General features: G+C 50.9%; 1 protein-coding gene across 2 annotated transcripts in view; it reads right to left on the bottom strand.

Moving 5' to 3' along the window:
• Window positions 1-297: 297 nt before the first annotated feature.
• BCAS3 (BCAS3 microtubule associated cell migration factor) overlaps window positions 298-22,207 on the bottom strand; it is a 641,765-nt gene continuing 619,855 nt past the window's right edge. For both annotated transcript variants that reach the window (XM_012555963.2, XM_012555964.2), the window contains one exon: window positions 298-1,152. In XM_012555963.2, the coding sequence (XP_012411417.1) occupies window positions 1,004-1,152 (149 nt within the window). In that variant the 3' untranslated portion in view covers window positions 298-1,003. The remainder of the gene's footprint in view (window positions 1,153-22,207) is intronic.

The following is a 22,207-nucleotide window of genomic DNA, read 5'->3' as shown; positions in this document are numbered from 1 at the left end:
AGCCCAAAGAACCCCTCAGTATAGCCAGGAATTGACTGGCCTTGACCACATCTATGGAGGGTCCAAGCCTGTAGTGACCCAGAACTCACTGGCCCTGCTGATAGGCAAGGAGGTTGGAGTAAGGGCTTAAATTAGGGCCCACCCGAATTCCTGAGCAAAACTTCTCATTCCTACCCCCTCACCACCCTTCCACTCCCTGCCATTGCACAAGAGGTGGTGGGGTGTTGGGATCAGGGGCACATGGTCAGGTCCACAGGGCTCTGCTCAACCTTTTGGGAGGACGATGACCCCAGAAACTCAGGGACGGACACCAATCGCAGCGTGATTTATTGGACAAGACGTGCACTTTTTGACAGGGCCTCAGTAACCAGGGTTTCCTTCACTGAACAGTACAAGACCAGGGCAAAAGGGTTTAAAGATAAGAAAGATAAATTCTTCCCATGAACTGAAAGGGAAAGAAAGGAGGAAGGTGAGGTTTCTCCTTCCTCCCTCCCTCCCTCCCTAATACTCTGGGCCTCAGTTCACCCCACGACAGGAGGGTGGTTGACCAAGGGAAGCTGGGGGCAGTGCGTCACAGCCAGAAGTGGGCTGGGGCTGAGGCTCTCCTACTCAGGGTCAAAATGCCCAGCTGGGCCATCCATTCTCTCCTGACACAGACCCCAAGATCTGGGCACTGTCCCAGGCCCCCTGTGGGTATGGTTAGAAAATACAAAAGCGATCCAATGCAAGACATCATGTGCAAATGGAAGAGAGGGACTGAGCTTCTGCAGTTTCTCATGGCCACAGCCCTGCTGACAGGTGCGGCAGAGGTCAAAGGGCGCCGAGGTGCTTTGGAGAAGGGTCTCTTCTCGATCCAGGTAGGGTAGATGGCTGTTGTCAGTAAGCTCAGGGAAGGTGGTTGATGAAAGAGGAGCAGAGACTGAAGGGCAGGACCAGAGGGGGGCTTCTCCCCCTCCCTCCAGCAGGTGAGTAGGCCAGCCAGTCAGAAGCAGGTTGCCGGTACCTACGGGAAGCTGGTGGGGAAGAGGCTGAGGGGCTGGCTCTCATTGGTGGGGAGCGGAGATCGGTAGCCATCAAAGTTTCTCGGGATGCTGCCACTGGTGGAACCTGAGCTGTTACTCAGAGTCTCGATGCTTCCCTCTCGCTGCAGTTCTGCAAGACAGGAGAGGGTCGGGTCTGGTCAGAATGGGGTCTGGAGGGTGAACGCACACCCTGGGCCAGGCTGCCTGCCCTGAGGCACCAATCTGGATCCACTTACATCCTTCTGCAGGGGGATCCTCACCTGCTCCCCACATGGGCCAGGAGGCAGCATCACAGGGAAGCTTAGCTGGGGGAAGGAGAAGCTCCCTTGGCTGGCAGCCTCCAGTCTTCCCTCACTGCGGGGAAGCCCTTTAGGCCACATACATGGCTGCCCAGCTGATCTGTCTGGGCAACACAGGGCATGTGCCTGCGCCGCACACATACTCATGCTCAGCCAGCATTCTCCCTCAGCTCCACGGTGTGTCCTGTCCTGGATCTACAGGTGAGGCAGGCAGACGCCAGTGCAAGGGAAGGACTGCAGCCTCCCTGCCTGATCTCTCCATACCTCTCCTCTTCTGCCCGCCTGCCCCGGAGCCTTCACCCTTTGCTTAGCCACTCACTTGCTCACTCATTCTCACCCCTACACTCCACCTGCTGGCCAGGCCTCAGCTCCTCTTTGGCATCTTCTAGAAAGTGTCCTGTTTCCCTGCAGGAGGGAAGGGCTGGTTTGAAGGGGGGCCTACTCCAGTGGAGAGAGTCCCTGATTGCCTGGAGTACCTCTTTTTTCTTCCTCCTCTTAGCCCCCAGGTCTCCTGGAGGCCCCTCAGAATGTACATGCTCAGAACGGACCTAAAGAGCAGGCAGAGAGGCTTCCACCTACCCTCCCGCCCCCTTCCCTGGCCTCTACACATCCATGTGGCCATCTTGAAAACAGCAACTTCTCCATCTCAGTCAGCTGTGGGCACCTGAACTGCCCCACCATCTTTTCACCCAAGATGGGTACCATGGTAAGTGAACTGGAGAGAGATTTCCTTGCTTGCTGGATGCAGGGAAGAGGAATAACTTCTTAGCTCTTTGAAGGTGGCCAGTGTACTTACATTGCTTTGTAATCCTTCCTACCAGGCTCTGAGATGTGGGCACACACATCCCTGGGCAGTCTCTAGGAGTCTGCCCCAAGCCAGGATGTGATGACCTGCAGTCTATCCTTCTCCCAGATATGCCTGCCTGTGACTGAGGAGGTCTTGCCTCTCCACCTCAGAACTGTAGGACCTCAAAGCAGTTATTTGAGGTCAAGGTGTGCTCGAATGTTAAACTTATGCAGCCTGGCTTGAGGCCTGTATCTCCCAGTCTGCACCGGCTCCCAGCCCCTACCATCATACACATGCAGCACAGCTGGTTTTAGTTAGGGAATGGGTCACGGCCTCAGCTCCCAGGCTGGCTATTGCCAGCCAGGAACTAAACACTGGTCCCCATTCCCTGCAGGCCACCCCGAAACAGTGAGGCTGCTCAGTAGTAGCAGCCACAGCATGGGGTTGGGGAAGGGGTGAGGAGTCTGTGCTGTCCTCCCTCAGAGTCTCCGAAGGCCTCTGGAACCAGGTCTGAGGTCCCTCAGGCTATACCAGCCATGCCTGGGGCCTGGCCCCAGGATGGAAGGGTGTGTGGGACACCAGAATCTCTCAGCAGATGGGTAGTGGGGAGGAGGGAGGCTGTGGACAGAAGCTGACGACTTGGCTATGGTCTCTGATATCCAAGAGATGCTGCCCCTTTGGGCCCCAACCCTGGGATAAGTCAAGAATTTTCTCGATATGGATAGAAAACAAGGCAGGTGGCTGCTGGGTGTGATCTCTTCTTCCCTGCTCATTCTTCAGTCTCTAATTTGGGGGCACAGGCCATTATGTCAAGAAGGGATGGAAAAGCAAAGAGCAGACCCTAGGAATTCTACATGAAAGCTTTAGACTCCAAGAAAGCTCCTTCCACCCCCTCCTCCTGCCACAAGCAAGCCAAGTTTGTGGGAGAGCGCCAAGGCCCCAGTTTCGTTTCAGAGGCTATTGCCCTCATGCAGGGCCGTCCTGGCACTAGGGGGCGCTGACAGCAGGGCCAGAGGAGGGCAGGAGAGACGAGCACTGCAGAAGCAAGAAAGGTGGGGGCTTCCTTAGGTCCTGGACATTAGGCCCAAGGGAGAAAGCCCCAGATGAAGGAGCAGGAGAGGCCACTAGTATGGGGAAGGATGGCCCTTTTCCAGAGCTGAGGTACAGGCCCAACCGTCTTGATGCAAAATGCCAAAGAAGCCAAGGAAACCAGAGCCCAGGACCAAGCACGGCATCCGCAGCACAGCACCTGCAATACCCTCAGCAGCCCAGCGACCCCACTGCACAAGTCTGGGTGGACGCACCTATCCTATCATGTCACAGTGTGGGGAACGTCGCCATTGGGGTTTATAAGATGAATTTGCTGCTCTTCGGGGCCAGGTGGAGCCTGAGCTGCCTTCCTCATGGTTTCTCTTCACCAGTTGTTGTTAGGTGACACTGCGTCAGTTTTCAACTCATACGAACCCCATGTGATAGAGTAGAACTGCCCGTAGGGCTTTCTAGGCTGTAATCTTTACAGGACCAGATCGCCAGGTCTTTGCCCCAAGGAGCCACTGGCTGGGTTCGGACCACCAACCTTTCGGTTAGCAGCCGAGTGCTTAACTATTACACCACCATGGCTCCTCTTCACCAGTTAGGCCTGGGGTGAGGTGGAAGTGGACCCCACTGCCCAGGGCGACCAAGGCTTCGCTGACTTTATCTCTCACACATCTCCGCAGCCTCATCTTTCCTTTCCATGGTCAGGTCTGTACTTCCCACCTGGATAATTTCAATAGCTCCCTACTGTGGGTAGCAGGTCTGTGTTTTGAGGTCTCTGACCTCCAGACCACCCCTCCCCCAACCCATTCCCCATGTCACAGCCAACAGGATCTGTCTTCAGCACAAACCTCATTTTGCCTTCCCTCTGCTAAAAAGCCTTCTGGTGACTCCTATTGGCCCTCAGGATAAGGCCTAAACTCCTCAGCACTACAAAAAGGCCTTCCATGACCTGTCCCGTAGGCCTCGCCTCTCCAGGGTTACCTGTTATTGTATCTGAGGAATCAAAGTAATGAACATGTGCGGTCTCTGGAGCTCCCCAGGCTGCTGGGCTGGGCTCTGCAGCTCCCGCTGACTCAGGGCCCATCACAGGCTCCCTCGGCCCCAGAACACCTACTCATCTTCCCAAGCTTAGCCTAGTCCCCTGGCAGAGGGGGCCAGGCCCAACTCTGGTCCCCTATATCCCACCCTGACTCCTACCCCAGGCCCTCTAATGCTTTGTGCACCATCTGCTCACATGTGTGTCTCCATCTAGATGCAAAGCCCCTCAGGGACAGGGTCTGTAGCTTATTCATCTCTCTATCCCTACTGCCAACCACAGGACCTGGAAAACAGGGCTCAAAAGAGATTTCTTGCATGAATGAATGAATGATGTGGTAAGGGGAGGCAGGACTCATTCTTCAGCATGGACCAGTAGTAAAAACCAGGGGCCTGGCTGATCCTGGGACAGTTTCCTGGGTACTTTTTGACATGCCTTCTGTCCAACCCCTTTTCTCCTCTTCCTGCTTAAGACAGAAAAATGAATGTGTGTGGGAAGCAGAGGTGGATCGAGGTGCACACGGTTTCTCCCCTTCGAGTCACCCCGGCTGCCCAGCCCTAGTAGCAAGCGGCAAATGGAAATGTGCGACCTTACCTTCCTCCATCCCGAACGCATGCTTTGTTACTGTTGGATTGCTCACGGACGCTGGGCTGTTGGCATTGTTTTTTTTTTTCCTTTTTTTTTCCCTTTTGAAAAGAAAAGCATTGAGGAATCTTTTTGGAAAAGATGTGGACAATGATTGAGAAATACATTGATCTCCGCAAGCAGGTGGAGAGGGAGTAAGGAGGCATGGGGCGGTCACACTGGGAGGAGGGTAAGCTTGCAGCAAAGTCTGCAGTCAAGGATGACAGTGACATGCACGTGGAGAGTTGGGGACCACCTCATCTTGGGGCCCCAGGGAGGGAACTGTGTGACGGAATCATGACCCCCTTCAGCATGGGGGTGGGGGAAGAAGAGGAGCCACACTCTGAGCACGAGGAACAGCTTTCGGAAGAGGCAGAGAGGAAGGCCTGGGCCCATGCAGTGCCAGATGGGGCCCATGCAGGCAGGTTGCTGGGACAGTGAGAAGAGGAAGACAGGCTGCACAGTTCTCAGGAACACCTCTGGGCCTTCTGACTCATTGGCTTATGACTGGTGGCCCAGCTCCAGGCTGCTGCCCTCCTCCCCCACTCCCAAGACCCCCAGGTCTGGGCAGCTCTCCTGCAGTTGAGGTGGATTTGTGGGGAATGTCCACCAGAAACCTGCCAGGGCCACGGGAGAGAGCTGGGGCTCTGTGAATGGGAACCAGGGAAACATCCCCAGCAACGTTCCTCCTTAGTAAATGTACATTCTGGTCCATGGGGAAAAGTTAATTAAAAGAGGTTGTTTTCCAGGTCTCAAAGTAGGGTATGGGGATGAGAAGGCTGGACCCAGACATCGGATAATCTTATCCAGACTTCACGTTCTCCAGGGACTTTGTGCCCCTGGAAGGTAGAGGCTGCTCTCCCCATCTTGCAGACAGTAAAACCAAGGAGGCGTAGAGGCCATTCGCCCTGCGCTGTGCAGTCCATTGGAGAGAAGTGGTGCTGGTGCAGCCACAGGACCGAGGTGCTGACAACTCCAGGATCATTAAGGCTGGCCCCCAGCTGCCCATCACTGGCTGTGCCCCTCTGTTCCCTATTAGCCCCACTGGAAACAGACCTGCTATGCACAGCTGCCCCTCCATGCCATGGGCCAGGCTGGGCAACCTACAGGAGGGACTGCGACAATGAATGAGCAGCAACTAAAAGGGAGGAGCCTCAGCTCTCATGAAATATGTGAGGGAACAAGAAAGCTCCATCCTCATGTTGGTCCATTCATTTGGAGCCTGCCCAAATTCAAAGGTGTCAGAGAGGGCAGAGAGAGGTGGTAATTCTATTAGGTAGAAACGACCTTGGTTACTGGGGAGTGGGTGCCAAGGGAGACAAAGGGAGGAGGTCATTCTCAGTGCATTTGGGGAGGCAGGAGCATGGCTGCCCACAAACCTCGCCCTACTCCAGGGCCAGGCGTGCAGGAGGGAGGGAGCCTTTCTGCGGCCTCTTACTCCACCATAACCCCTGCCCCTATCCCACAGGATACTGCAGCCCTTCTGCAAAGACTGGGGAGTGGAGAATGACCCCTGGGAGCTTTGGGTGGTGGGGATGAGGCAGGGCCCAGCCTGGGGCAGAGACAGAGCTAGAGGCAGGAAGAAGACATCCGCTCACAAGGCACCTCTCCTCGGCACCAGACACACATTTGGGGGGCAGGGCATGAGGAAGCCTGGTTCCTGCCTCTCTCTGTGCCTCTCTGTGTGGCCTTTCCCCTCTGGGATGCTGGTCCCCAAGGCTGCTTCACAACGTTCCCCCTGGGACTGCCCTCTCTCCCTTGAGGTCACACTGCTCCTGGCAAGGCAGCGGCTTCTCTGTCTGGGGAGGTGGCTGGGGGCTTCTGGATCCGGGAAGGCTCCTCCTCTGTCTCCCAGCTGCCACAGTGAATTATCCAGTGGCTTCAGCCTGCCAGAGCTGCAGCCCAAGTGCTGGGAACAGGCTGGACAGAAGGGACGAAGGCCTCTTTTCACTCACAGCCACCTTACCAAGTACCACGGTCAGGTCTCTGGGGAGGGCATGAAACACTGAGGACACAGGACCTAAGGGAGACCTAGGGAAAGCTGGTGAAGACCAGGGGGAGGGGGCCCCATAGAGGGTCAGGTGTGAAGTCCTACTTTGGACATGGCACTCCCCAAGGCTCTTCCAGGCTGCATGGTAGTGGGCATAACTGGTCACACAGAGACCCTGAGGGAAGCCCCTTTGGCTCTGGTAGGTGGGGGCACTGTGTAGAGCCCAGGTCTCAGAGGAAGGCCATTTCTGGGACCTGCAAGGGGTCAGTAAGTGCAGTGCTGGGTTGTGTGTGTGTGCCTGGGGAGAGAGTGCCTGGGACTCCTGATTCAGCCTCTGGGCAGGCCCAGCACTTCCCCCACCTCAAAAGGGGCAGCGTGTACTGCCTGGCCCCTCTGGTTTCCTCGGAGGCTCCAGCCAGCCCTGTTATGTCCATTTAGAGCCTCATGATGCTGCTCATTAAAGGGATTAGCAGAGTATTTTTATTGGGCTCTGGCTGCAACCACACACCCCAGTCTCAAGCTAACCACCCAGGCTGCCTGGTGGGAGTAGGACTGTACCTCAGGGTTGAGTCTTACCCTGCACCCACAGCCCTACCACTTCCGGCAGTGAAAAGGGAACAGGCCCCATCTGGCCTATTCTGTTGCCTCAGAGGGCCTGAGTAGGAGGGCGGGGGGCAGTGTCTGCCCAGGTTGGCGGAATAAGTTTAGGGAGGTGGTTCAGAGTATAGGCTAGGCTCTGGCCACCTGTGAGACTTTTGACAAGTCACTCAACATCTCTGTGCCTCAGTTTCTTTAATGTGAGAATAATATCTATTTCATAGTGTGATTAAATAATGCATGTTGAGTACATCACAAAGTGCTTCAAGCTTCCACTCAGCAAATATGCATTGTTACTGTTACAATCATGTTAGTAATTGTGATTATCCATAGGACTCCAGGGTCCCTCTTCATCTTCCCTTCCCAGTAGATGTCTCTGCTATCCAGGCCCCCACTAGCTTGGCCTCCACTGGGTCTTGGGAAGGATCCTTTCTTTTTAATCAAGAAATGGCCCAGGGAGGAAGATGGCAGATACATGTTTACAGCTTTTAATTTCCCTCCTTGCTCTTTGCAAATACTCTCTTTCAAGCTGGAAAATAAATTTCCAACCCTGTTGACACGCATCGATTTCCCCTCCTGCATCCACCTCCCAGTTCTCCCACTATAGCAGGCACCGTGGTTAAGCCCCTTGCCTGGGATGGGCTCATGGGCACCCCAGGGGAATGGTGGACACTTAGCAGCCAGCCACACTGCCCTATCTTGCTCAGTCCCCTTCTGCTGTGAAGGTTTCTAGGCGGGAAACAAGGGAAGGTGGAGGATAGCCCTAACTAAGAGGCAAGGGATTTCCAGCACCTTCCCCCTGATGTGATATATGGGGAGGGAACCAGGAGACACAGGACTGCTACATGTTCAGCAGAGTGACTCGAATGAGGTCTGTCCCAAGCAATCAACTTTGTCAGCAAGGGGCCTGCAAACAGGGCCTGGGACCAGCTGTGCAAACTGGGGCTCGGAGAGAGGGGCTAAGCAGGGTTGGCAGCCTCCTGGTACTGGAACCAAGAGAGATGCCCCAGATGTCAAGCAGGAGGTGGACACTGCGGACATAGCTCAGGGCTGCTTGTCTTACACCAGTCCTGGGCCCGGAAGGTGGAAGTCTGGTCAGCAAGACAGAGACCAGTTTGCTGAGATTGCCTCTGGAAACCCTGACAACTCTTCAGAGACCATACTCTGGTCTGGAGCCAGCCTCAGCCCCAGGGCACTTTTTAGGAGGTTAAAAGTGCAGCAGTTAAAGGAGGCAGCCTACTGGGAGGCCTTGCTTTTCTCCACACCGACACACCCACCTTTGCCGGCAGCCTGGCTCCCCTGCCTCCCCCTTCCCTTCCCTCTCCAAGCCGAGGCCTGAAGCGTTCACACCCTCTCACCCTCGGCCCCTCCCTCAGGCTTCAGAGCTGGCAGATCTGCCAGGACCGCCAGACTAGGGATTCTCTTTGTCCACCTGCAGTGAGGTCTTGAAGGAAAGGCTCTGGGGTTGGGGGAGACTGAGAAGGGAGCCTCCTTTCTCCTCCAGCAGGGCTTTTTGTTCCCTTCCCAGACATACTTGAGGAAGGGAGGAGGTGATCTTCTCATAGCTGAGGGGCCAAAGATGAAAAGCCTTCTCCTTGTTCTGATAACAGGAATCCTGGTTTGGGCTGCGGGAGCTAGAGGGTAGATGAGAAGCAGGGCTAACTCTGGCCCGGTTATCTCCGAGGCTTAATGCCTCTGCCTTAGCACAGAGAGACGCCACATACTTCTGGTGATCTTAGCCCATACACAGGCTGGTGTTCCCGAGAAGAGGTCTGTGGGCAGGCAGGCACCACAGGTCCCTGGCCAGAGTCTCCCACAGGGCTTCCACGAATGTGCTTGCTTTCTTTCTTCCTTACCCAGCTCTTGTTCCTGACCCTGGCAGGTACTGAGACCTGGAACATAGCTGACTGAAGACTCTTTATCATGCCCCACTCAGTCTCTCAGCTCCAACCATGGAGGGTACATCTCTGGTGCTCTCAGCTCAGGACACCTGGAACTGCTTCCCTTAGCCACTGGAGCCACGCACAGGTGCCTAAAGCCTCAGCAGGAGGTGGGGGAAGACCTGAGGCCTAGGGGAGACCGCAGAACCTCCTGGGAGTCCACTGCCCTTTAGAAGGTGAAAGTCATGGTCAATTCTTAGAAAGGGATGAGGTGAGACAAGCAAGCAGATGGCCCTCTCTGTGCATCAGCCTCCACCCAGAAAAACTGGGAAAAACTCATACCTCCTTTCCTCCCCATCTCCCCACCCCTCCAGTAGCCCAAGGGGATGTTCTCAGGCCTCTGCACCCTGTTCATGATGGCAGGCCAGAGTGGCATTAATAGCATGAGGTAGCAGCTAGAGGTTAGCTAGATCCATGCATCTCTGGTGGGCCCGGTAGGGATGGGTGATGACGGGAAATGCGAATGTTGGAATGTTGGGGAAGGGAGAATAGAAGTAGGGAAGGGGCAGGAAGGGAGACTTGAGGAATGAAGGATGGACCAAAGGGGTGATGTAGGAGAAGAGATGAGGGGGATTCAGGAGGGAGGGCTGCCAGGCCCTGGGGCCCCTCTCAGAGTCCTGCCCCATGTTCATCAGCACTACTATCTCTTAGTGCATCCGACCTCCATCAGCTGGAACCAACTGTGTATGGGGGACGCGAGGAAGAGGGCATTTGACTTCCTTGCAGAGAAGCTTATAGCCCAGCCCCAGATTTTCCTTCACAGCCTTGAACTCCTGATGAGCAATGATGGTGGGTGGGGTCTGAGCCAGAGGGTAAGCTAGCCTGGCTGGAGGCTGGAGCTTCTTCCAAGATCTCTCCTGTAGCGGTCGTGGCCCTGCACCAATCCCAGGCAGGAAAGGACTCGAAACAGAAAGGTTGCTCCACTCCACTCCTAGGAAACCCGTGTCACCCAACCCCCTCAAGTCTCGGTTTCAACGGAGAGGAGAACAGAATCACCCACCTGGACCACTTCGACCAGTACCCCATGTCCAGTGATCCTTGCAGTGCCACTATAATACATCCTTAAATCCTGACCAAGGCAGAGGATATCATCTTGTCACAACACATTGTACACGGGGACTGAAAAGGCTTTGCTGCCCAGGCTGACATCTCCCTGGTTTGGAGGTATTTTATAACTCTGGCTGAAGCCAATGCTTAACATCATCCAGGTGTGGGAGAAGCCTCGCGCCCAAACTCCCCTCCCCCTGCCTGGCAAGAAGGAGGAGTGCTGTATTAGGAGGCTGAGACTTTGCTCTAGCCCCACTTCTCTCAAAGACATATAAATGGCCTGGGCAAGTCACTTTACTTCTCATCTGTTGAACAGGATGGGAGGGTCTGCTCTAGTGACCTCCCTGGGTGTGTAAGGCTCTAATGACAAATGGGTGAGAAGGGGCTTTAAGAAGCAGAACAGGCATTAAACATGTGTAAGGGAACACCATTCTTGTAGGGGCATCTGGGTTAGAAAATAAACTTTGCCATCTCTGGTGTCTTAATTAAGCAAGCAGAGGCACCAGGAGAAGTGCCCCCCACCCAGCAGTGAGGATGAAATGCCCCTTCCACCCCCAGTTCCCTGACACACACTTGGGCAGAGCCTCAGCAGATGTCATTTACGGTAGACTCAGAGCTGGCAGCACAGCAGACCTAACTCTGGTGTCAGAGAATGCCCAGCCAGGTGGCTGCAAAATGCCTTGTGTGTGCATCTGCATGTGGATGTGGGGGCTAGTGAGGGGCTGTCTCAGATGGTGGAAAACAAACCCCCTCTGCATGGCTATGAAGAGGAGACAGGGCTTGGAAACCCTCCCTTTGAACCAGGTGTCTGGCAGCTGCCCTTGATCTGCCTGTCTCCTGAAGTCCAGCCACGAGCTCCCAGGCAGGGGTCTTCTTGAGCTATCTCTAAAGCTATGAGATAGCACAGGGGCCTGCAGACTGCAGGAGACGCTGCTCCCTGAACACTGCTGGCCTGACAGGCCAGAGCCACATCTGGTTCTCATTCAAATGTCCAAATGTAATTAAATTCTCTACAACACAACGGAAGAGTTTGGTAAGATGTGGTTTTCCCCCTTTCCAATCGAGATGAACAGATCACAGTCTCTCATTCAACGGTCGACCCACTGCCCTCTCTGCACTGGCCTGTCCTATTCTGCAAAGGCAAAGGCCTGTGCTATTAACTGCTTTCCAGAGCTTATAGGGCTGGGGTCAATGTGGGACACACAATGCCCGCCCCCTCCCTCCCAACAGTTCCACTTACTCACCTGAGAGGATTAACGGCTGAGGCCAAAGCAGCAGACTAGCTGCTGAGCAAGTTAGTGCACGGTGGGTTGGCCAGGGTTGGGGCGGGGAGGTTGGTGCCTCCCATCCTCCTGAAAGGGTCTCTCCCAGCTCTGGGGAGACAGCTGCTGGACCCAGGCTCACCTCAGTGACACACCAGCGTCCTCCCTTCCACTGCCTAGATACAGGGGTATCTTCTAATATCCTGCCAAGGGGATCCCTTCTTCACAATTCCTCACAATAGGAAGCGCTTGAGAGTCATAATTCTGGAGTCTTTGGCATGAGGAGCCCTTCCTTGAAGCTCGTATTCTCTGGCCTGGCCCAACAGCCCGTCTGTGGGAAATGGAGCTTCCTACAATCAGGGGAGGAGAAGCAAACCTCCCTGCACCTCTTATCTCTCTCACCTTGCAGCCTCAGGACTGCTATCCCTGAGCCCTATCCCTGTCCCCCCAGCCCCTGCAACACACACAGAGCAAGGGAGGCATGAGAAATGTTTGGAGGAATGGAGGGAAATTAGCCTACTGGAGAAGGCCAAGTGCAGCATGTGGGCTCTCAACGAATCTCAGGGACCCCCATGTCTCACAGGATTGCTTGTCATTTCTGGCCTGTAGGGGATCTGAAGAGGTTAATGGACAGCAGGGTCCAGGGTGCAGTCCTCTGTGCACTAACCCGAGGCTTCAGCGCTGTCCCCTCTCGGCCTCTTGTTCAGGATGCCCCCATATTGAAGCAGAATATTCCCTAGACAGGGCTGCTTTTTCTAGCTTCCCTTCCCAACTAAGTATCTTCAGTTTATGGTTCCTTTTTACTTAGGGATTTATGACTTTCATGGTAATGGGTTCCATTCTACTTCCTCTATGCCTATTTTTCTAATCACTGTGGTACAGGCTTTATGAGAGTTTCTTAATAAGTGGGAGGTATTTTTCCTTTTGAAACAAACAGTCCTGCAAGTTAATGATTTATAGTGGGTGTAGATGCTACCCAGAGACAAATGGGGGTTGGGGAGGGAACAAGTGGGATGGGAGTAGGGAACAGACGTCTAGATTAAATAGAGCTAGCTGTGTTGAGGTCCCTTTTATACCCTTGACCACCTCCCATGCTAGAGTCCCACGTGCTGCTTCCAAACATTGACACCAGAGGAGGAGAACCAAGTACAAGCACATGTGGTATGTGTGCCAAAAAACACGTACCCAGGACAGGCACTTACATACCCAACTTGGTTTGAACCAACCAATTCCAAACATCACTGACCTGGCTCTAAATAGGAATAGTTTTGTGTATTTGTTTCCAAAAAAGTAAACTTTAGTTTTTAGCTTAACTTCTTGGTGGTATTTAGGCTAGGTCCATGCGTCTGGTAGCATTTACATAAGTGAGTAAGGTTTTAAGGAAACTAACCCAGTTCTTGGTCCAGTTGTCTTAGGACAAGCTCTAGCAAAGGGAATAGCATTGGGGGGTCGGGTCTCTGTTGCTCCCTTTGGGGTCCCAGCCTGGGCTCTCAAACCTGCAGACTGTGGCCAGGAGGGAATCACAAGCCTCAATTAATTGCTGTAGTGCCGCCTGTCCAGATGAAAAAGGCTGGGCTGATGCCGGGTTTGCCTTTGTGCTTTGTTCACAGACTGGCTGCTGGTGCTGGGGCGCTATTCATTATTCAATTCTGCTAGCTCAGACGAGCCTTTCCATTTGCTCCTCCAGGAGGAATAACAAATCTAGAAATGCAATTCCACTTTGGTGTATTAAGATATTGATTTGCCTGTCGAGTGGAAATGCATTTGTTCTGTCAGCCCTCCCGTGGGTGGGAAGGGGTTAACCAAATGTTTATCACAAGGCTGGCTTCAGAGTTGAAAGTAATGTGATCAGTAATGAATTTTGTGTTACATTAGGTTGTATAAATGGACAGACAAGCGCAGACAACAAGTGGCCAGGAGTCGGGGCTAATCTAATGATGTAAAAATAGAGACAGCACCAATTATACTAGGGGCCAGCTCCAGGCTCCTGCAGGGACTGCAAATGAATAGGTACAAATCAAATTACTCACTAATAGACGCACTACAAGAGGGGTAGTCAATGGTAAATACATTAAAGCCTAGTGACCTCTCTGCTCTGCACAGCAGAATCCGAAAATTTGACTTCCATCTCAAAAGTGGGGGGAAGGGAGTGGAGTTCTCAAAGGAACTCTTGTTGGTTGAAGGACAGCAACTACTCCCCATCCCCAACCAGTGCCTGGCCAAAGTACCTCCCGTCTGAGCTGACCTCTTGCCCACACTTCAATGCCTCTGAAACCTGGGCACCATGGAGTAAGGAGGCAACCTCTTGAGGGACAAAAAGAGCAGTGGGACAAAGCCTTCCCTGCAGGCAAAGACAGGAATTACATACCAAAACACTTCACAGCCATGTGTCTCTCAGGGGTGATGTTTTTTACTGCTACATCAGTAGAAGAAAATATTTCTTTAAAGAAGATCAGGAAATGGACCTTTAAGACAGCAGCAAGAGCTGAGATCAAAGTGAAGAGACCTCACCACCTGGTTTGACCCTGAGAGCTTTGCAGAGGGTATCATGGTCTGTTCCACCAGAGTCTGTTCAACGGCACAGCACGTCTAGGATTTTACACATTTCTCGTTAGCCTAAACTGGTACCATCCTTCCCTCTATTCCTCCTCCCCAGTCCAGCCTACAGAATTCCTACATTCCTGCCTGCTGCAAGGGGCTGGGGTAGGGAAGGATGTGGAGGTAAAGCCAACACCTTGGGTAGCCCCTCAGGTTTTCTTTCTCCTCTTGGGTTCCATGGAGTTAGAAGCCAGGCCTGAAGTTCAAAGCTGCTTGGCAGTGTGGCTGGGCTTCTTGGGCAGATCATGGAGACGTGCTCAAAGGCACTAACTGCATGCTCATATTCAGCTGTTAGTGGCTTGGGGATGAATAAAATATGAAACTGAAGAAGCTCCAAACCTCCCAAGGACCCAGGCCATGCTTGGATAGAGGCTGGGCCCTGGTAGGCCTAGCCCACACTCCCCCAACCCACCCCTAAGGCCAGCACCAAAACAGTCACACATATTAAAGTGGAGATGGCAAGCCTGTCCTGGCCAACTGGAGCCTGAGGACGATGAGAACATGCCAGTAAAATGAGCACAGCGGGCACAGAACGGAAAAAGTCATCCTGAACAAATGAAGCAACTGGGTGGCGATTCTCCCCAAACTTGATTAAGTGCACAGAGGGATGGAATTGCAAGCTATTGAGCTACACTAAATAAAACATATGTGGGGGAAAATTCGGGGAAGTCTGTGAAGCCTGGTGCCGCAGTTCAGCTAGCAAACTTAAAAATGTCTCATGCAGTGGGTCTGCGGGTCCCTGGGGCAGGAGTGGGGTAGAAAGAGGAGCAAGCAGGCAGAAATCACCACAAGTCAGAGGTTGGGCAGCTGTTTCTGGTATGAGTATCCCAAAAGACCTCCTTCTGTTAAATTCAATCAGATTAGCTTGGCTTGGACTTCTTTAGGACAGTGATTTCTTTTGCTTCTAAGAGCTGAGGCTCAGGATTCCTAAAGGGTCAGAGCGTCATTTCTAACTTTCATTTTCTGTGTGGCTGTGACTTTCTGTTACCAGCCCTCAAACCTAGGGGGTGGTCTGCATACCTCAGACCATCCTCTGAGAAGGCAGAGGTGCAGAGGCAGGGAAAGACGAGGAGGTAACCATCCATGACTGTGTTCAACTTTGTTCAGATCTCACACCTCACAGAAAGGTCACTGGTTAAAAGCAAACTCCCTGGCAGAGGAGGAGGAACAGAGAGAAGCCCTCCCTTTGGTTAACCATTTACCTATGTTAATGCTTCCAGAAGAGGGCCCCTGCTCCAGGGTCCAACAGCCCTCCCCACCCTTTTGTCCAGGCCTGTTAGTTTTCCACAGGAATTCTTGGTTCCATGTTGGGGGCAGCACTTGGGAAGGGGACTCTGAAGGATCACCAGTGAGAGCACACAGGCCCTTCTTCCTTGTGACTGAGAGAAATCAGCGAGCCTCGGTTAAAGAGTTCAAAGTAGACTTTAGGCAACTAGGAAATGCAGAGGCACTTCCCAGTCCTCAATTCCCATTATACTCTGCCTCTGGCTGAGGGTTCCAGCAGCCGTAGTTGAGACAGAGACAATCTACCTAGAATCAGACTTGAGACCTAGCCAAAAATCAGCGTGTCTTTTAAATACAATATTTTCCCCATTGCTCTGGTTGGCTTTCATTTACTTCTCAGAGGCCATAAAAGCTCATCCAGTCATTCAACAAACATTGACCCAGGCTCAGCGTGGCTCTCAACCTGGAGGCTGGGCTGGGAGAAGGCTGAAGGTTAGAGTTAACACAGACGAGTCAGGCCCGGTCCAAGGAACCAGAAGCGGGTTAAGACACACCATGGCAGTATGGGTGAAGGAGGGGCTGAAGGCAGTACCAGAGTTGGCCCTTCCCCAGGGCGTGCAGAAGGGAATCAGTTACTGCTAGTTGGTGGAAAAGGCAACATACACTACTTATCCAGGGCCAAGCGTCCAGTGAGTAGGTGGTACAGAAGTTCAGAGAAGAGAGCAAGTGCATTTGTTTACATGGCCAGGAAAACTCCACAGAGGAGGTGAGATTTCAGCTTGGACTAAAAAGATGAGTAGGCAGAGGGGAAGTGCAGCATGTACTTTTAGGAGGGCGAACTGACGAACCAGCAAAGCCAGTAACCAGGGTGTGTGCTGGGGATGGATTGTTTTGTTGGGTGACATGCTTGCATGAAGGTGGTGGTGGAGGTGAAATATGAAGAAGGACCTATTGTGGAAGGGGAAGCGGGAACTCAGATTGGAAAGGGAGGGTGGGAAGGCCTGTAAGAGATGTGAAATATCACAGCCAGGAATCTGGGCTGTAAAGTGGAGGCACTGGGCACTTGCAGAGCAGGGAAGTGGGACAACAGAGAGCAAGTCCTAAAAGTGAGAGTCTTCTTCCTCTACTGGATACCCTCTTATTCTGTATAAAGGGTGGAAGTAACTGGTATACGTTTCTGGGCAGGTGAGACTGACAGGTTCTTAAGAACTGAAAACTTTCCCTAGATAGCTTATTTTAATCCCACATCTTTTAGTTGTCATCTTGGACAGCTCACTACAGATCTTTCACTTCCTCATTTGTAAATTGGAGAGAGTAATGTGTAGCTGGCAGTGTTGTGACAATTAGGGGACATTTATGTAGCAAGCACAGAGTCTGAAGTACAGAAGCCTCTTGGGGAGTGATGTCTATTGTTATTGTTGTGAAGAATAAATGAGATGATATATACTCATTGCCACTGAGTTGATTCTAACTCATAGTGACCCTACAGGACAGAGTAGAACTGCCCCATAGTGTTTCCAAGTATGTAATCTTTACAGAAGCAGACGGCCACATCTTTCCGCCACAGAGTGGCTGGTGGGTTCGAACTGCCAACCTTTTGGTTAGCAGCCGAGTGCTTAACCACTGTGCCACCAGGGCTCCTTTTGAGAATGATATATATAAAGTGCTTAATAGAGAAGTCAGGATATAGTAGGTAAAGAGTTACTACATCTACTGGTTTTCCTCTCCCATTTCATTGAGAGGAACCCAGAGGGGGAAAGGCACTTGCCCAGTGGTCACAGGATTCCCCTCATTTCTTGAGGAGGAATTCCAAATCCTGCTGAAAAGAAAAAAAACCGATATTCTTCCCAATGGTAGAGCTGGCTGCTGGGCACTGAAAGGACTCTTAGATTTGGCCTTTCCTACTAGTGGAAAATAGCTAGGAAGAGGCAATCTGACACTGAATGAACTGAGACACAAACAGCAACACCACCATGCACCCCTGCTATAACCACCACCGCTATTCCACAGTCTCACTGGCAGCAGCTGCTGTTACCAGGAAGTTGGCAGTTTTGTCTTCACATTCTGGAAAGACCACACCCTGGGGGTGGGGGAATAATCCTGACCTCTGCTTGGTCAGCTGTGTTAGGTGGGCCCTAGTGGGAAGCTGGGGGTAAGAGCGAGAGAGAAACTGACCCACAGCGTTGCACTTCTCTAGGGCAACAGTGTCTTCTCCATGGTCCCAGCATGGTGTGGAGGGAACTAGCAGATATCTACAGAGAGCCTGCCCACCTGCCTGATGCAACTACAGCGAATGCTTGGACCCACGATTGAGGATGCTGAGACAAGACACTGAAAGCATTTGGTGAAAGCACTGTAGAAGGAGGAAAAATTCAGGGCCCACTTCGGCGAAGCAGAGGAAAGGGGCTTGGTACCTGGCTAAGTTGCTTGAACAACATTATTTGCTGAGGAACCAGGGGGCAATTGTAGGAGCAACAGGCAATCAGGGATATTAACCAGAGAAGCCCAAACAGAGCCTTTAGCAAGAGAGCCAGGCCCAGACCAGAAGCCATGCCTTGAGGAAGTGAGAAAGCCCAATTACAGGAATTACCCTCACCCTTCTTGAGGAGGTGGAATGGGGCTCTAGGCTGGAGGGTAAGACGGGGGAAAAAAAATAAAGACTGGGTTTTATGGGCTGTCATACTGGGGCATCATTGAGAGGAGAGAGGCCAAAAGACTCAGGAGGCCAAAAGACTAAGCTTTCCCAGGGTGTTTAGGGTGGACACCATTTCGACTCAAAGAAAGGCCACAGGAAGAGGAAAAGAGAAGATACAATGGAAAGCCCAAAGTAGCCTGGTTGCTGTGCGATGGCAGGTGATATAACCTGTGGGGCTATGAGCCACAGCTGTGAAAGCAGCCTCTTCAGACTATACAGCCTCAGGGTGGCTAACCCAAGATCCATGGAGGTGACTCCCTCTTCATGGTGGCAACTACTTTAAGAATCAGGAATCTCGGGATTGGGGAAGGGATCTTAGAGGTCTCACAAACATTAAGTGTCACTTCTCTAGCCTCCTTGAGGCTTCTGTTGGGAAGGTAAGCCAGGTTCCTGTTTCCATGGCATTGCAGGTACAACTATCCTGGAGCTGGACTGAGTAAAATTCTCCCTTTTGAGCTGTAGATTTTTTTATCTGTGGGATGGAGAAAATTCTAGCAATTGGCACATCTTCTGAATGGTCTGTGAAGTCCAATGTGGCCAGTCAGTTTTTAAATCATCACTGATAATTAGCAGCTTTGAATACAGGAATGACCAGACAGTAGGGATGTCTAAAAGCGAACAAAAAGGAAATGTCTGCAACTATCCTCACCTGATTATGTGGCACCTTGTGATGGGAGGGGATGTGACCACTACAGAAAATGCAGCCTTAGCACAAAAATGTTCCCAGCCCTCAGTAGTGGGGCAAGGAGGAGTTCCAAGCCCACTGGAAAAGCTAATCCAGGGGTGGAGGGGTCCTGACACACTGGATTGTTTGTGCTTGTATATATCTGGATAACTCCAGTAACAATAGCTAACACTTATTGAGGGCTTAATTTCTACAGTCCTGAACAGAAAGATGTTATCAGCATAAAAAAAAATAATGCTTTTAGTTCATCTTCTGCAAAACACAGCCAATCAACAGATACGTTAACTAACTTAGTGAAACCTCCCTGTGACCGTTTAAAAACTGTGTATAATGTTCAAAATGTGCTTTTAATGTTAAGGAGGAAAAAAAGGCACAGTCCTTTTAATAAGTTGCTTCTGATAGAAATTTTTGAAGGAGCTTGTGTTGAAAATAATTTTAAAGGCTTCTCTGCTGAGTATTTAATATGCAAACAGGAAAGCTCAGAATTTAGTAGAATAAACTAGAGCACTGGTTTTCAAATGGTAGGCTACAATTCATCAATATATTAGGAAATCAACTTACTGGGTCATGACTACATTTTTTTAAAAGTGAAATAGAAAGTACTAGCATTTATTGCCTATAAAGTCATTTTGTGAAAGTTTTGTATATGTGGGTGAATTGGGTCAGGAAGTAAAATTTTTTTTTTCCTCTTGTAGGAGTAGTTTATTTTTTACTCCTAACTTTTCATTTTAAGAATTTTCAAGCCCCAGAAGGGTTGAATGAATAGAACAATAAACACCCACATACCCTTCAGCTAGATTCATCAATTTTTAATATTTTGCCACATCTGCTTCTTCTCTCTGGCTTGCTCATTCTCACGCGTGCATGTGTTTTCCCTCTTTCTCTTAAAATGTATCTCCGACAGAAGGTAAGAGGCAAAGATTGAGCCTGTTGTGTGAACCCCAAGAGTAACTGCTTCTGGACTAGAACAGACACTGACAAAAAGATCTTAGAAAAAGATGAAGCCTCTTCCCTACTTTTCCTGGAGAATGAAACAAATCGCCTAGGACTATGGGAAACAATAGTCTTGAGAAAGAGACAATCCCTCTTAACCTTGAGGGCTGACTTAGTGAGCTCTTCAGAGTCAACAGCAGCAAAAGAAGGCTTGCCTGCAACAGAGACGTATGAAGATTACTTTAATGATGATGATTAGGATCTGTAAACAAGGCAGGGAGCTTTGGTATCAGATGTAGGAGAAAGTAGAAAAAGAAAGACAAGGTTTAGCTAAAGAGTTAAAGTCTAAAGACAGTCTAACGCATACCCAGGTGTTTTTGTGTGTTTTGGGTGTGTGTGTCTATGTGTCTGTGTGTGTTCTGTGTGTATGTATTAGAGTCTATCTTTACCTAGACACAAAACAACTGATGTAAGGAAATATTTTGCTTATTTTAAAAATTCGAGTTTTCTAGAAAAGTCAATAATGAAAGGAATGTCTGCTAAGCAGGAATTAGTCAAGCTATTTTGAGGGGGCTGACAGAGAGAGGAGGGGGCTATAGAGACAGCATTCCAAGCAGAAGGAAAAGTATGTGCAGAGGCCTGCAGGTCAAGAGCACTAGCGCTTAGAAACCCTCCAGGGAGTTCACCTGGGCTGGAGCTTGCCCAGAGCAGCAAGAGATGAACCTGGAGAGGAGGGCAGCGGCTGGTCAGCAAGGGCTCCGCACACACTGAGATGCGGTGAGCCTGGGTTGGGGGAGAGGAGTTCAAATTTTGGGCACGTGAAAATGTCGGTAGGTGATTAGACAGACAGTTCTGGAGATCAGGAGAGAAAGCCAACGTAAAGAATAGTTGGAAACTATCAGTTTATGGATAGTAATTGAAGCCATAGACACAGAGGAGATTGTGTGTACAGAGGGAGAAGAGAAGAGGGTCAAGATAGGACCTTGAGAATATACTTAATGGGCCTAAAGAGGAGGAAGACCCAGAAAGGGATTGAGAAGTAACCAGAAGCAGAAGGAAACCAGGAGGGTGTGGTGAACCGGAGCCACAGGCAGAGCGCTTGACGAACACAGGGCATGGGTAACAAGATCACTGCTGAAGTAAGCCAAACTTGCGGGACAGCAGAAAGAGTGTGGTTGCTGGGGCCTTCAGGATCTGGATGGCAGGAAGTCAGAGATTTCCCACGTGATGATAATCATTTTCTGAGAGATGGTAGGGTAAGGAATTTAAGAAGAATGGGGAAGTTTGAAATAGTATTCATGAAGAAGGAAAAGGACTGATTTCAAGATGATGGACTTAGCACATGTAACATATTAAATAGCAATCATAGAAAAAAATAAAATAACTAATACACAGCCGTGTTTGAAAACAAGAACACAAACTCTTAGTGGCCCAGAGATCTGGGGATTCTCTAACAGAATGAAAACAGGCCAGATGTCACAACAGTAAGCAAGTCTGAGCAGAACTGCTGATTCCTAGAGTGAATGTAAAAGAATTCATTTGATAGTTACTGCACGCCTACTGTGTGCTGGACATTGTTCCAGACACTGGCCTCTGCTGAAAAGATGAGTGCAAACTCAGGATGGTAGAAGTGGGGAGGCTAGGAAAATACATTAGGATAACCAGGGTTCAATGGAGAGTAGAGACCAAAAATTTGTAGAGGCACCAATCTAAACCAATTTTAATTCAGCAACCCAGGTATAAGAGCAGAGAATATAAGTTGTTTGAACTCGGATTGGAGTTTTGCTGAATGGGTACAATGGAAGGGTAACAGGAGCAAGAGGCATGAAGATATTACCAAGAAAGCATTTCAGCCAGTTATTTTTGAGCTGGACTTGTAAATCACACATGTGATCTAACTGAACTAACTGATCAGCAGCCATGATGGAGGACAGAATTAACACTGCCTCATAGGTTAATCGTGTTTAAAGAGGCCTTCTCAAATTTTGGAGCCCTGGTGGTGCAGTGGTTAACAGCCTGCCTGCTAACCAAAATCTCCCTATTCAACGAGTAGGAAGGAGCCCTGTAGGTGCAATGGTTAAGCGCTCGGCTGTTCTGAATAAAAAACGAAACCCACTGCCATCAAGTAGATTCCGACTCATAGTGACCCTATACGACAGAGCAGAACCACCCTACAGGGTTTCCAAGGAGCAGCTGGTGGATTTGAACTGCTGACCTTTTGGTTAGCAGCCAAGCTCTTAACCATTGTGCCACCAGGGCCCCCTGCTTTGAATAGGGAGGTTTTAAAAGAGTTTGCCTTATTTTTGGGGAGACCTGATTTGCCTTATAGTGTAGCTTACCAGTGGTGTGCTGGAGCTAGCTGACTGTTAAAATTCTTGGGAAGTCGGTTAGCCCACTGACATCATGTTGACAGCTTGAAATTGGTTGTAA

The sequence above is a fragment of the Trichechus manatus genome, unplaced genomic scaffold (assembly GCF_000243295.1).
Source record: "Trichechus manatus latirostris isolate Lorelei unplaced genomic scaffold, TriManLat1.0 scaffold00054, whole genome shotgun sequence".
Classification (NCBI taxonomy): domain Eukaryota; kingdom Metazoa; phylum Chordata; class Mammalia; order Sirenia; family Trichechidae; genus Trichechus; species Trichechus manatus.
The sequence above is the reverse complement of the archived record's forward strand: the minus strand, read 5'-3'. Positions and strand labels throughout refer to the sequence as shown.